Here is a 12,687-nt window from a genome sequence, read left to right as displayed (position 1 = left end):
AATCTCCTTCGAAAAATCTTCTAAATTGAAATCTGAACGACTTATCTAATTTTAGGCTGTCTTTCGACCTAAAATTAGGGAAAGGATGGCAGTTCGGGGACCCACCACCGAAAGTTTTTTTAAATTGAGGTTCGGAAAGGACATTTTAAGCTGTAGTTTTAAAAACGAAATTTTAAGCTTCAGACACTTGGGGAACGGGGGGGGGGGGGAGGAGGAGTACTCTGCTTCAAAAAAATAATCTTAATAGTAAATGAGTTTAAAAAATCAAAATTTTGAAGGACTAATAATGCACTTTAAGGCTACATTTGTTGACGTTAGGGGAAGTGAGAGGCTTTAAGGGCTCTCCCTGGGGGGAAAATGTTCCAGCACTGTTAACAATCAACGGACAATGAGAAAATATTAGGAATACATGAGAAAAAAATAAAAGCCTCGTAGCATGTTCAAATGCTGATCAAAAAGAAATTTTTTATTGTTATTAGAAGGAAAAACGAAAATAACTATTTAAGATAGTCACATAAAGAAAGAAGTCTTTTTTTTTTCTGTGAGGGCGTTAATCATATTTCAACGGGAGCTTAGACCCCTTAAGTCTCTCTTTAACTCCACCATGCCCGAACACCTTGTAGCCCAAGCAAAACTTAAGCGCGTTGGAGATCATGTTTCGCTGTGTATATCCTGATATGCGTCAAATTCATAAATTTGAACAAAATCGGAAGTATTTTTTTATATAAAAATATCTCCCTCTCATATTCCAATAAAATTAATGAAAGTAACATATAACGGGATCTATGGCGCAAACAGCAGCATTGAAATTTTTAGAAGAAGGGTTAATTTGAAAGGTTTTTTTTTTTAAAGCCTCGTATTGTAAAAGCACTTATTTTCGCGAGCCATAATTTTCACGAAAACGAGGATATCAGTGATTTCACTAGCTGAATATTTTGCGAATTTTAAATGAACATGAAAAATCTGCCGCGAAAAAATATTTCACGTGGCTTAACTTTCGCAAATATGACGGATTGCGAAAATTTTAAGAAGTACGAAAATAAGTGCTTCTACAGTACTAAAGAAAAAAAAAACATGTTTTCTATTTCCTGCCATTACGGACAAAACAGTAGAAAGTGACGAATCCAAATCACTAATTTTCTAATTCTGACCGTAACAAATCTAATTTTCTCCACCCCACAAAAAACCTTGACCGTGAGATATCCATTGTTCTGCTGCCTCAAATAATAAAAAAAAGAGCCAAACCCATTATAGTGAGTTATTTCAATCTAATAACAAATCATGGAGAAAGGGAGCTTTTTTATTTTTTCGAATTAAAATTCCAAATCAAAAACGCCGCGATTCTTCGCGTCGAAAAACCGGGCGTGTTTCGATTTCACTCGCTTTTCAACGTACTCATGACGAAAGAAGACAGGTATGTCTCCTCCCGTTCCAGGGTCAGCAACGAGTCACGTGACACCACAATCACTCTCTCGCACACTTTTCCATTCTCATCAGATTCACAAACACCGTAAGTTCCAACCATCCAAGTCGTCCCCCCTCCCCTCTTTCGAATTCGACAATTCGTCGCATGGCTGCTGGCCTCATCACAGTCCTCACTTTAAAGAACATCAAATATAGGATGCTTTAGACTTGAGCCACCACTCAAGCGTGATGGTTCGAAAATTTAGCATTGTGTGTTTGCTTGCGTGTTTGTTGGTGCAGTGTTGTGCTGTCCTCGTCGGCAGGCTCAGAGACAAGGAAGAACCAGGTGAGAAACAGGTTTTTATTGATTCTCTCGTGCTGTTTCATTCGAACTTGTTGTTCAGTTGTTGTTGATCAATTTAATATTTAAATGTTTGTTAACCCTTTCAAATGTTATGTGTGAAAAAGCAGTGTTGTAGTTAGAAAAAAATATTTGGTAGAACCAGGGCGGATGCAAGGAGAGAGTTGTTGGGGGGTCCATGCACCCCGCTCCCCCCCCCCCCCCAAAATCATCTGTAATACTTGTTTTTGTACCTCAGAGCCAGAGGAACGTAAGTCTCACATTGTGATAATTTCACAGTACGAGGGAAAACTTTTTTTCTGGCGCATGCAAAGGATGGGACAAGCGCTCCTTTAACCCAGGTAAAAAATTGAAAAGGATTTTTATTTTAAGAATGACGTTCAAATAGCTCGATGCTATGTTAGAGATGCATGCTCGAAAAAAATGTTAGATTAAAAAAAATGGAGAAATAATATAAAACTGACTTCTTAAATCTAAAAAAAGCATATAATAACAGTGTATTAACTGCGAAAAGGAATGCTAAACTTTCAATTCACTTCAGAAGAGTCTTCAACGCAAGAGAAGCGACCAAGAAATCAAAAAATATATTTTAAAAACTGGTAGAAAAGTGTTTTTGAAAGCGGGAAAAGGAAAAATGGTAAACAAGAAAATGAGGTTGTTTTTATCAGTCAAAAGTACTACTTTTAATCACTGAAGTTGATAGAATAAGCAAAAAAAAAAAACATGGAGCGAGGAAAAGCTTTTATTCTTAAAACGTTTAATTTTTAATTAACTTTTTTTAAATGTCCGATTTTTCAATTAAGGCGTAATCTTTATGACGTCGTAAGTGATGCGCTTTGGCGCGCACTCCACTGGCGCCCTGAATATTTACGCTTGCTGTCTACTGCGGTTCCAGGTTATGACAATTCAGAAGAGAATAAAATATTGCGCTCTGCGCTTGCTATCAACCATATCGTTGCTAGTAAATGTGAATAAAGAAGCGAATTAAATATTACGCACGGCGCTAATGGCATCAGTGAAAGGCATTTATTTACGTGTGGTGTCAAGTGCACGAAGCGTAAAAAAGACCTTCGCATCGATGAAAATAATTTTTATAAAATATTAAACTTGGTCAAATTATTTTTAAAATAATCAAATTCCATGATTTTAAGAATGCTCTTTCAGAAAAATATACTTTTAAAATTTTGGAAACGACCTCATTGTTAAAATACAAAAACTGATCAATGAAATCCGAGGAAGAATTCAATAAAAATGTTTTAATTACAAAAAAAAAAACTTACTGTTGATTTACTTCAGAAGATTCTTCAAAACGATAGAAGCTTTCTAAAAACTAAGACTCGAAGAAGTAATGAGCATTTCGCCTTTTTTAACACCATATTTGGCCTCCGAGACCTTGTGTCATTTTGCATATTGTTGGGCTGGAGAAAAATTCAACTGTTTCTTCGTATCTTATTAGGGTGTCCCAAGAAAAAATGAAAATTGATTTTTCAAATCGCTAACCCTCTTATATTTTTCTCTTTTTTGTCGAAACAATTGTAAAAAAAGTTTCATATAATATGAACTTATGAGCAACAGTAACCCTTGTGCCGACTTGCGTCTGAAAGTGTGAACCCAGCACTGTGTGCTAGTGAAAATTGAAAAAAAACTTTTTATTTAAGTTCGAAATGTCATGTTGATAAACATTGCCCCAATATCTCCAAATGTATTCTACAAAATTATCTATCCCAATAAAAAAATATTCAAATGTCCAGCAAGAGGCTTAATATTTATACCTTTCTTCAAAAAAATGAATTTTTAAATTTATCCTTTAAAAAAATTACACATAAATTAAAATAAAATCTAAAATTAAAACCTTATTAGGGAACACTTTCAAATCAAAATTTTGCAAATGAATAATAAAAAAAAAAAAAATAATAATTTGAAGTGAAAAATTTTAACTTAAACTTGAAAAAATCCACATCTCTGAGACCTATGTGGGAGACTCTTAAATATTGCAAAGAGAGCACAAGTATCTATTTAACGCTAATTTCCTACTTTACTGTTTATATTTTTCAGCTTGATAATTTCTTTAGACTTACCTTACATTTAAAAAAAAGTAAGAAAAAAAATTTTTTTTTGATGAAAAATTTTAAATATTTGGCCTGGTGTGGGATGCCTAAATGTTTTTTAATTTGAATAAATGTTTTTGTGGAACATGTGGGGAAAAGGAGCAGCGTTTTATCAACATAAAATTTCGAATTTCTAAAAAAAAGTTTTTTTTTTTTTTTTTGAGCAATCACGATTGCTTATTGTTCTCACTTGATGTGGGGGTTCCTTTTTCAGCTTGGACCAGGGGCCTACCAGCGCGGCTCCTCTGGTCCTGAGCACTGTCCCCCAAAATACACTTCTGCTGGGCGGTGGCGTCCATGTCCTACACACGCATGCTCATACACATACGAACTCACACATGCCCGCGCCTTTACACACATGCACACGCCTACGTACACACACGTAAGCCTATACACACACACACTCAACTGTACACACGTAACCATCCAGGAGGGGGGATATTCCTGTGGGAAAGGGAGGAGCCGTTTCAAGAAACAATAAATCCAATGAGTAGGGTCTTGTCGCAACTCGTGATTGCGAAAACCATAATTTGAATTCAAAGTTTCAGAATTCAAATTAGAGTTAGTCATTTTCCCATTATTTCCAATTTTAATGTGATTCAATAGTTTATTCTCTAAACATCACCAACAGTGGTCAAATCAAAACCAGATTCAAAAAAAAGAAAAAAAAATCGCCAAATTTGTCGCCAAATTGGCGACAAAACTTGGCGACCAAAAGACTGGCGATATATTGCCAAGTGTCCACCAAATTATAACACCACTTGAGTTTACATCGAAATTAACAATGATTTCCTCCAAAAAGATGCAAAAGACCCCCTTTAGGAACATCCGAATGCAACCAAAAGGGAAGGTGCACAACTAAAGTCAAAATATAGTCAAAATGGATATTTCGGGTGTCTGTACGTTCCTCGGCATATATCCACGTGTGGTTGAGTCGAAAAACAATCCCAACATTCATTTGGGGGTGAGCAAAATAGAAATTAAGGCCGATTTTTGAGTGAAAATATTTTCGCGAATACAATACTTCCTTTTTTGTAAAAGGAAGTAACTCACCCCCGAATGAATGTTGAGGTTTTTTTTTTTTTTTTTCGACTCGACCACACGTGGATAAGTGCCTAAGAACGTATAGACACGCGAAATATCCATTTTAACGATTCCAGAATTAATTACAACAAGTTTTCTCGTGACGTCTGTAAGTACGTATGTGCGTATATATGTCGCATAACTCAAAAACGGTGTGTCCTAGAAAGTTGAAATTCGGTACGTAGACTCCTAGTAGGGTCTAGTTGTTCACCTCTCCTTTTGGTTGCATTCGGTTGTTTCTAAAGGTGTCTTTTGCACCTTTTTTGGGGGGGGGAATCATTGTTAGTTTCGATGTAATCTCAAGCGGTGTTGTAATTTGACGGACACTTGACGATATATATTACCAGTTTTTTGGTCGCTAAGTTTTGTCGCTAACTTGGCGATTTTTTTTTTTAAATCTGGTTTCAATTTGGCCATTGTTTGTGATATTTAGAGAGTAAACTATTGAATCACATTAAAATTGCCAGTAATGGGAAAATGACATTAGATTGAAGTAAAAGGAAGTCGTGTGATGCACATCAGCTCGTTTACAATTGTTTTGACATGAAAGGAAAAATTGAGTGGATGTGCTATTTAAAAAATTGACTTTCATTTTTTTAAGGATACTCTAATGCTTATATACCTAGTTGAATAGATAGTAGCAACTTAAACATACTTGACAAGAAATTTAAGAAATAAGCTGTCAAAAATGATGCCAACTTGGACACATCTCTTAAATTTCTAGCCAATTTCACAAGCGCAGCTTTAAATGATGCATAGTAGACAAAGTAACATACAGGTAAAGTTTCAAGAACTGAGGCAATTTTGAGCGAAAACTCATAGAATAAACTCTAAATTTAGCAAGATTGCAACAAATTAATCATGTATAAACATAAAAATAATTATAATTTACAAAATTTGTAACAATATTTATATCATACGTGAGAAGTTTCACGAAAAAGTTTGGTGGTCAAACGGAGGACATAATCACAAAAGATTGAGAAACCCTGCTGTAGATGATCGATTCTTAAAAACAGGGGGGAAAGGAATTCTTAGATCGCGAGATGAAGATCAGCAGCAACTTGAAGAGTCATTCAAAATTAGGATGAAAATTCGGAAACATTTATGGAGTGAAGTCTCCTCATTTACTGTTACATTAAAGTACTTCTCTTCAACTGTTTAAAACTTGAAGAACATAATAAAAAGTCTATTTTTGCAACACCTGAACATTAAATTTATCTACCGTTTTTTAGTATTCAAACGAACTGATGTGTGCATCACATGACTTCCTTTTACTCCAATTTAATGTCATTACCCCATTACTGACAATTTTCATGTGATTCAATAGTTTACATTCTAAATATCACAAACAGTGACCAATTTGAAACATATTTAAAGAAAAAAAAATCCGCCAAATTTGTCGCCAATTGGCAACAAAATCTTCCGACCAAAAGACTGACGATATATCGCCAAGTGTCTGCCAAGTTATAACATCACTTGAGTTTACATCGAAATTAACAATGATTTCCCCCCGAAAAGGAGCAAAAGACCCCTTTAGAAACACCCGAATGCAATCAAAAGGGAAGGTGCACAACTAGATCCCACTAGGAGTCTACGTACCAAGTTTCAACTTTCTAGGACATACCGTTCTTTAGTTATGCGACATACATACGCATATACGCACATACATACATACGTACATACATATGTCACGAGAAAACTCGTTGTAACTAACTCGGGAATCGTTAAAATGGATATTTCGCGTGTCTATACGTTCTTAGGTACTTCTCTACGTGTGGTCGAGTCGAAAAAAAAAAACTTAACATTTATTTGGGTGTGAGCAAAATGGAAATTAAGGTCGATTTTTGAGTGAAAATTTTTTTGTTAATACAATACTTACTTTTTTGTGAAAGGAAGTAAAAAACATTATTATGACCATAAGATACAATTCTTGGTACATAATCCACGTTAATACGATTAGACCTCTTTCAGCTGATAATTTAAAAGTTGTCCAAAATAATAGTAGCGATTATCTTGTAATCATATTTATTATAGTTTTTGATAGAAGCTTTAGATATGCAAAAAACGTTCAGTTTTTCCCTATTTAGCCAGTCAGAAACGTTTGGCTATTCTTATGACGAGAGACACTGAAAGTGAAATAAATAAAATCCAAGTTCGCCTTCTCAAAAAGTATTATTAAGATCATATTTTTTCATTGTTTTATTCACTTTTTTTACTTTTTATTATTTTTGTTTATTTATTTTCTCAACAAATTTTAATTAAATAAGATTTAATTAAAGTATCAGCATCATTAATTATTAAATTTAGTATTAATCAATTCATTTATTTCTTATAAGTAACTAGCAAAAATACCCGGCGTTGCCTGGGTCAGTAATAATTTTTAGAAAAAATCGTTACTTGCTTTTGTTTTCTGTTTTAAGTGAAAGAATTTAAAACACATCTTTTTGACGTGATTAAAAATCGAGTTTCTTCCTTACCCATAAAACTAAAATAGCAATAAGAATAAAGAACAAAGTAGTATTGATTTAGAAACGAAAGCACTATATTTAAGCATATACAAATTTAAAAAACATGAAATTAATCTTCTCATGTTTAAAAAGATTAATCTTTTGATACTTTTTTTTTTTTAACATGGAGTCTAAAACCTTCTGTGTATGGCTAATGAAGTACGAAGTGATTTAAAAAAAGTAGCTGCGCTCCTAATCCCCTTATACTTGCTTTAGTTATTTCGGGAAATTTCAATCATTGTGGCTCTTGGTGCGATTTTACCAAATTTGCGAAAGTCGGTTCGGGGTACCTTCGATGATGCTCCCCCATTCTTTCCTTACTTTCTAAAACGATATGATATTAATTTTCGTTACAGAGATATCGTCGCCAGATGCTGAGATATTTTTGGTCACCATAAAATGGCGCTAAACAGTTTCATCCGAAATGTTACCAAAATAAGTAATAAAATTTGGTGATTGTTTGAAATTGTGCAAAAAGGAAACTTAATGGAAGTTTTTGTGCCGTTTATGGATTTGCCTAATTTAGTTGCTGGATTATTTAACACAGTAAAAAAAGTCTTTTGAAAATTCTTTGATTGGCGATATTTTGTTTACATGGTGAAAACTGAGAAACATTATGACGTATTCTTCGGCTTCAAAAACAGCAACGTTGAAAAAACTGCCAAATACATCAGCTACGGAAATCTTTCTGCAAAAATTTTGGCGATCTGCTGGTTGTTTGGATAATGAGTAGGTGTTCAATCAGCATAAATAATAATAAAAACCATTAATTACATTAAAGTTCCGTTTAAATGGAAAATCATCAGCCAAATCATGTATTATTTGCCAATCTTGTGCAAAAATCTTACTTCAAGATTTGACTTGAGAAAAGCCTTGAACAATCACGAAAAGCAAAGAAAGTCAACAATACAACAATTGTCGCTATCGACAGGGAGTTGAGATGATACACTAAATACTGTATTGAGTTGAGGAAAGCCTTCGAACATGGATCTAAAAAGCTCATAACTCGTTTTTTATTCTACTTAGAAATTTCGAACAGGTGCCATCTTCAGCAGAAAAATCAGAGCTTTCGATGGACATATAATGTAAATATGTGCAAGTATTTTTTCATCCCAATATTAGAGAATTTATACAAAAATTGTGTTTTATTGCCCCCCTAAGGGGATTTTGCCCCCCATAACGGGACGAAAACTACCCTATGTGTTATTCTGATGCATAAGCTATATTATTGTAAAGTTTCATCAAAATCCGTTCAGTAGTTTTTGCGTGAAAGAGTAACAAACATCCATACATCCATCCATACATCCATACATCCATCCATACAGACAAACTTTCGCATATATAATATTAGTAAGATAAATTTATTATCATTAATTATCAAATTACTGTTTATTTGTTTGAATTGAATTAATTTATTTAATTAATTGTTTCATTTATTCTTTTGAATAGTTTTGTATTCAAGTTTACTTATTTATTTGAATAATTCACTGAATTAGTAGGAAGATCAAGTGTGCAATTTTTTGCAAGTTTATGCTTTGATTGTTTGGAGTCTCCCCAGTTTTGCCGATACGAAATCCTTTCCCCCTTTTTTTTCAGCTTCAATCTCGTCTTTTCATAGGTTAGGGGGGGAGGAAATTTGAAATGTCGGTGAAACTGGGGATACATTGATTGCTTGGTCACATCTTTGTTTCACAAAGACGCACATTTACTACTCTAAATTAATTGACTGTTTGAAATAAATCTTGAAAACTTATCATTTCTATAGTTCCCACAAAAACCCATATTACATTTTTTTTTTTTTTTTTTGCAAAACAGAATTAATATTTTAACCGTACTTGCATTCAAAGATTATGATTTAAAAAAATTCTTCGAATTTCCGGAAGATTTTTAACAGAGCAGCAGAGTTGAAGTCAAACTCATTTTGGGGTTGAAGAGTCGAAGTGAGGAGTCGAAGGCTTTAAAATTCCAAGAGCCAGAATGGTTCGTTTTTTACTCCCTTTTACAAAAAAGGAAGTATTGTATTCGCAAAAATATTTTTCACTCAAAAATCGACCTTAATTTCCATTTTGCTCACCCCCGAATGAATGTTGAGTTTTTTTCGACCCGACCACATGTGGATATATGCCTAGAACGTACAGACACCCGAAATATCCGTTTTGACGATCCCCTAGTTAATTACAACGAGTTTTCTCGTGGCATCCGTATGTACGTATGTATGTGCATATGTGTGTATGTAAGTATGTGCGTATGTATCTCGCATAACTCAAAAACGGTATGTCCTATAAAGTTGAAATTTGGTACGTAGACTCCTAGTGGGGTCTAGTTGTGCATCTTCCCTTTTGTTTGCATTCGAATGTTCCTAAGGGGGTCTTTTACACCTTTTGGGGGGGGGGAATTGTTGTTAATTTCAATAATAACTCAAGTGGTGTTATAATTTGTCAAACATTTGGCGATATATCGCCAAGCTTTTGGCCGCCATGTTTTGTCGCCAACTTAGCGAAACATTACACATTTTTTTTTTAAATCTGGTTTTTATTTGGCCAATAATGGTGATATTTAAAGAGTTAACCACTGAACCACATTAAAATTGCCAATAATGTCAATAAATTTGTGTAAAACTTTTTTTGCTTCGGTTCGCAAGAACTTAGGGGTGAAAATATTTAGTTTTTCTTTGCTTATTCCAAGGCGCTATTATCATTAAATTGGCCTAAAAGGAAGTCGTGTGATGCACACATCAGCTTGTCTAAATGAGTGCGTAGCTACGTTATCGTCTCTTAAATTACCTGTGGAGAACATTCATCTTTTCATTAGTTTTGGGGGCTGAATAATTTTATTAACAGGTCACCATTTGTAAAGTAAAAGATCCTTATCTGTCGGACACTTCCAAAACCTGCTCGTGTGTTCCATGCTTTCAACATTAGCTCCTTCCTCTCTCACATCAACAGCTATCCCTGGAAACCGGAGCATATTTTATTCTGCAGGTGCTACAACAAAATTTACTAAACTTTCCAACAAATTTAACGAAATTTGTAAGAAGTTGGTAACAGGTCCCAATTTCCCAATAGGCAGAGTAGGCAGCTGCCTAGGGCGGCAAATTTCTCAGGGGTGGCAAATTTTGCTTTAACCACGTATTTTTTAAAACTACTATTATTACTCTTGAAAGTGAACTACTATCATTCTTTAATTTTCCAGAGCGACGTCCTTTCTTTCTTTTTTTTTTTGTAATTTAATGATTTTTACTTTCACACACCGCATGAAAATTAAATAGTTTTCAAGCATGGTAATAGGTGTATGTAAAAAAATAAGTGTGAAGACGAAAAACGGCCTCGATTGAAGAAAAGCAAGTGTCATTGCGTTTGATCAAAAACCCCGACAAGATTGGAGTTTTGACTAAGTTTTTAGTGTCATACTAAAGTTGATTCAGTTGTGGTTTCTTCAGTGATTGGCGTATACTTTTTCTTCTACCTTATCAATATTTAACGAGCTGATGTGCGCGTCACATGACTTCCTTTTACTCCAACTTAATGTCATTTTCCCATTATTGGCAATTTTAATTTGATTCAATAGTTAACTCTCTAAATATCACCAACAGCGGCCAAATTAAAACCAAATGAAAAAAAAAATGCCAAATTCGTCACCAAGTTGGCGACTTTCTAGTTTAATTAATAGTTACTTGAATAAAATTAAAAACTCCGTGTTACGCACGGGACATTTTTTCGAGAATCGCCCATCTAACTATTCTTTCTACCGAATAATATTTTAATTAGATATCTGTAATCCGTTTCATGCGGAAAACCCCAATCCTTGCAAAACTTACCAAGGTGATATATGTTCCTTGTTTTTTTGTGCTGTTTCGTTTCTTTCATTAAACATGCATATCATTAAAATGTATCGTTATTTTTAGAACACCGTGTATACTATTAGTTTGAACTTATCTAACCATTCTTTCTTTCCCGTAGTATCAAATTGGGTACCAGCAACCCGTTTCCTATATCCTGAGGAGGACCCCAATCCTTGCAAGACTGACCAAGGCGATCCAGGGCTCTGTGTAGACGTCCGACGTTGCTACGCGGCCCGGCGTGCCTTGCGGGCCGGAAGCAGGCCCCGCCGATGCGGCTGGAGCAATATGCACGTGCCTCTTGTCTGCTGCCATCCGGATCAAGTCCTACGCCGTAAGTGGACCTTCGGAAGATCGAGATCCAGATATGGCCGGCCGGTCCAGTCGGATGCTAGAGCGTATCCTTGGTGAGGGATTGATGTTGTGCTCTTCCGTTTAAGATGAAATTCTTGAGCATTTCTTTTACGAAGACAGTGTTATGAAGCCATTCAAAAAGCGAAGGTTTTCCAAAATGATAATGGAATTTGGAATATTTTCAACGGTTTTGTGCAACTTTTATGCATTTGTTTTCAAACTTTCTATAGTGCGGCTCTAGGCAGTTGAGCTACGACTTTGACAACGTTTACCTGGTTTTGAGTAAAGTCCTGAATCGTAGAATAAGTAGCGACACGCCCGCCATCTTTAGGCTAAATGTTCATCCACAATCAAGATATACCACAATCCAATCAGGGAGCAAAACACGCTACTTGATTATAGCAAACGTAGGAAAAAAAACGGCAGTCCCGTGTCGCTACTTAAACTGCGATCTAGGGTTTCGGCTTTCAGAAGTTCAGTGGGAAAGAAACGTGTTATTGGCACGGATTTGAGTTGGAATATTTTGCAAAAGTAGCCCAACTTAACCCAGCTCCACAATTACCCAAAGTCGGAGTTCAACTTACAAGAGTCGTACTATACAAGCTTTGTAACATTTCTCTGTATTTTTTTTTTTTTTTTCTTAACCATCTTAGAAAAGATTCTGCCACCGTTGAGTTGTTGATTGTTCAAAGCAACTCGTTACGCAGATGAGTTTGAAAACATACACTCGCGATTCGTCTCCATTTTATGCTGCAAAATTCTGCACGTTCCTTGATCTAAAAAGTATATTCTGATCAAGCCTAGATGAATTTATTAGTTCAGAAGAAGAATTCATATAGGAGTTTTCAGAACTTGTTTTGAAACGAATTAAAACTATTGAGATTCTCTTGATACCAACATTGATGTTACAAATGATTTTTTCGTGACATTGAGTATGACACTGCCTTGTTCATCAGTCGTGATATAGTGTATTTTTTCATCTCTCTTTAATTTTGATGTATGACACAGTATTCAATAAACATTTTTCTTTTA

General features: G+C 34.9%; 1 protein-coding gene across 1 annotated transcript; it reads left to right on the top strand.

Moving 5' to 3' along the window:
• Positions 1-1,465: 1,465 nt before the first annotated feature.
• On the top strand, positions 1,466-12,687 carry LOC129229824 (uncharacterized). Its single transcript, XM_054864198.1, has 2 exons — positions 1,466-1,750; positions 11,423-12,687. The coding sequence occupies exons 1-2, from the start codon at positions 1,654-1,656 to the stop codon at positions 11,710-11,712; spliced, it is 387 nt and encodes a 128-aa protein (XP_054720173.1). The 5' UTR covers positions 1,466-1,653; the 3' UTR covers positions 11,713-12,687.

Source organism: Uloborus diversus, chromosome 9, assembly GCF_026930045.1.
Source record: "Uloborus diversus isolate 005 chromosome 9, Udiv.v.3.1, whole genome shotgun sequence".
Classification (NCBI taxonomy): domain Eukaryota; kingdom Metazoa; phylum Arthropoda; class Arachnida; order Araneae; family Uloboridae; genus Uloborus; species Uloborus diversus.
This window is presented reverse-complemented; position numbering and strand designations above follow the sequence as displayed.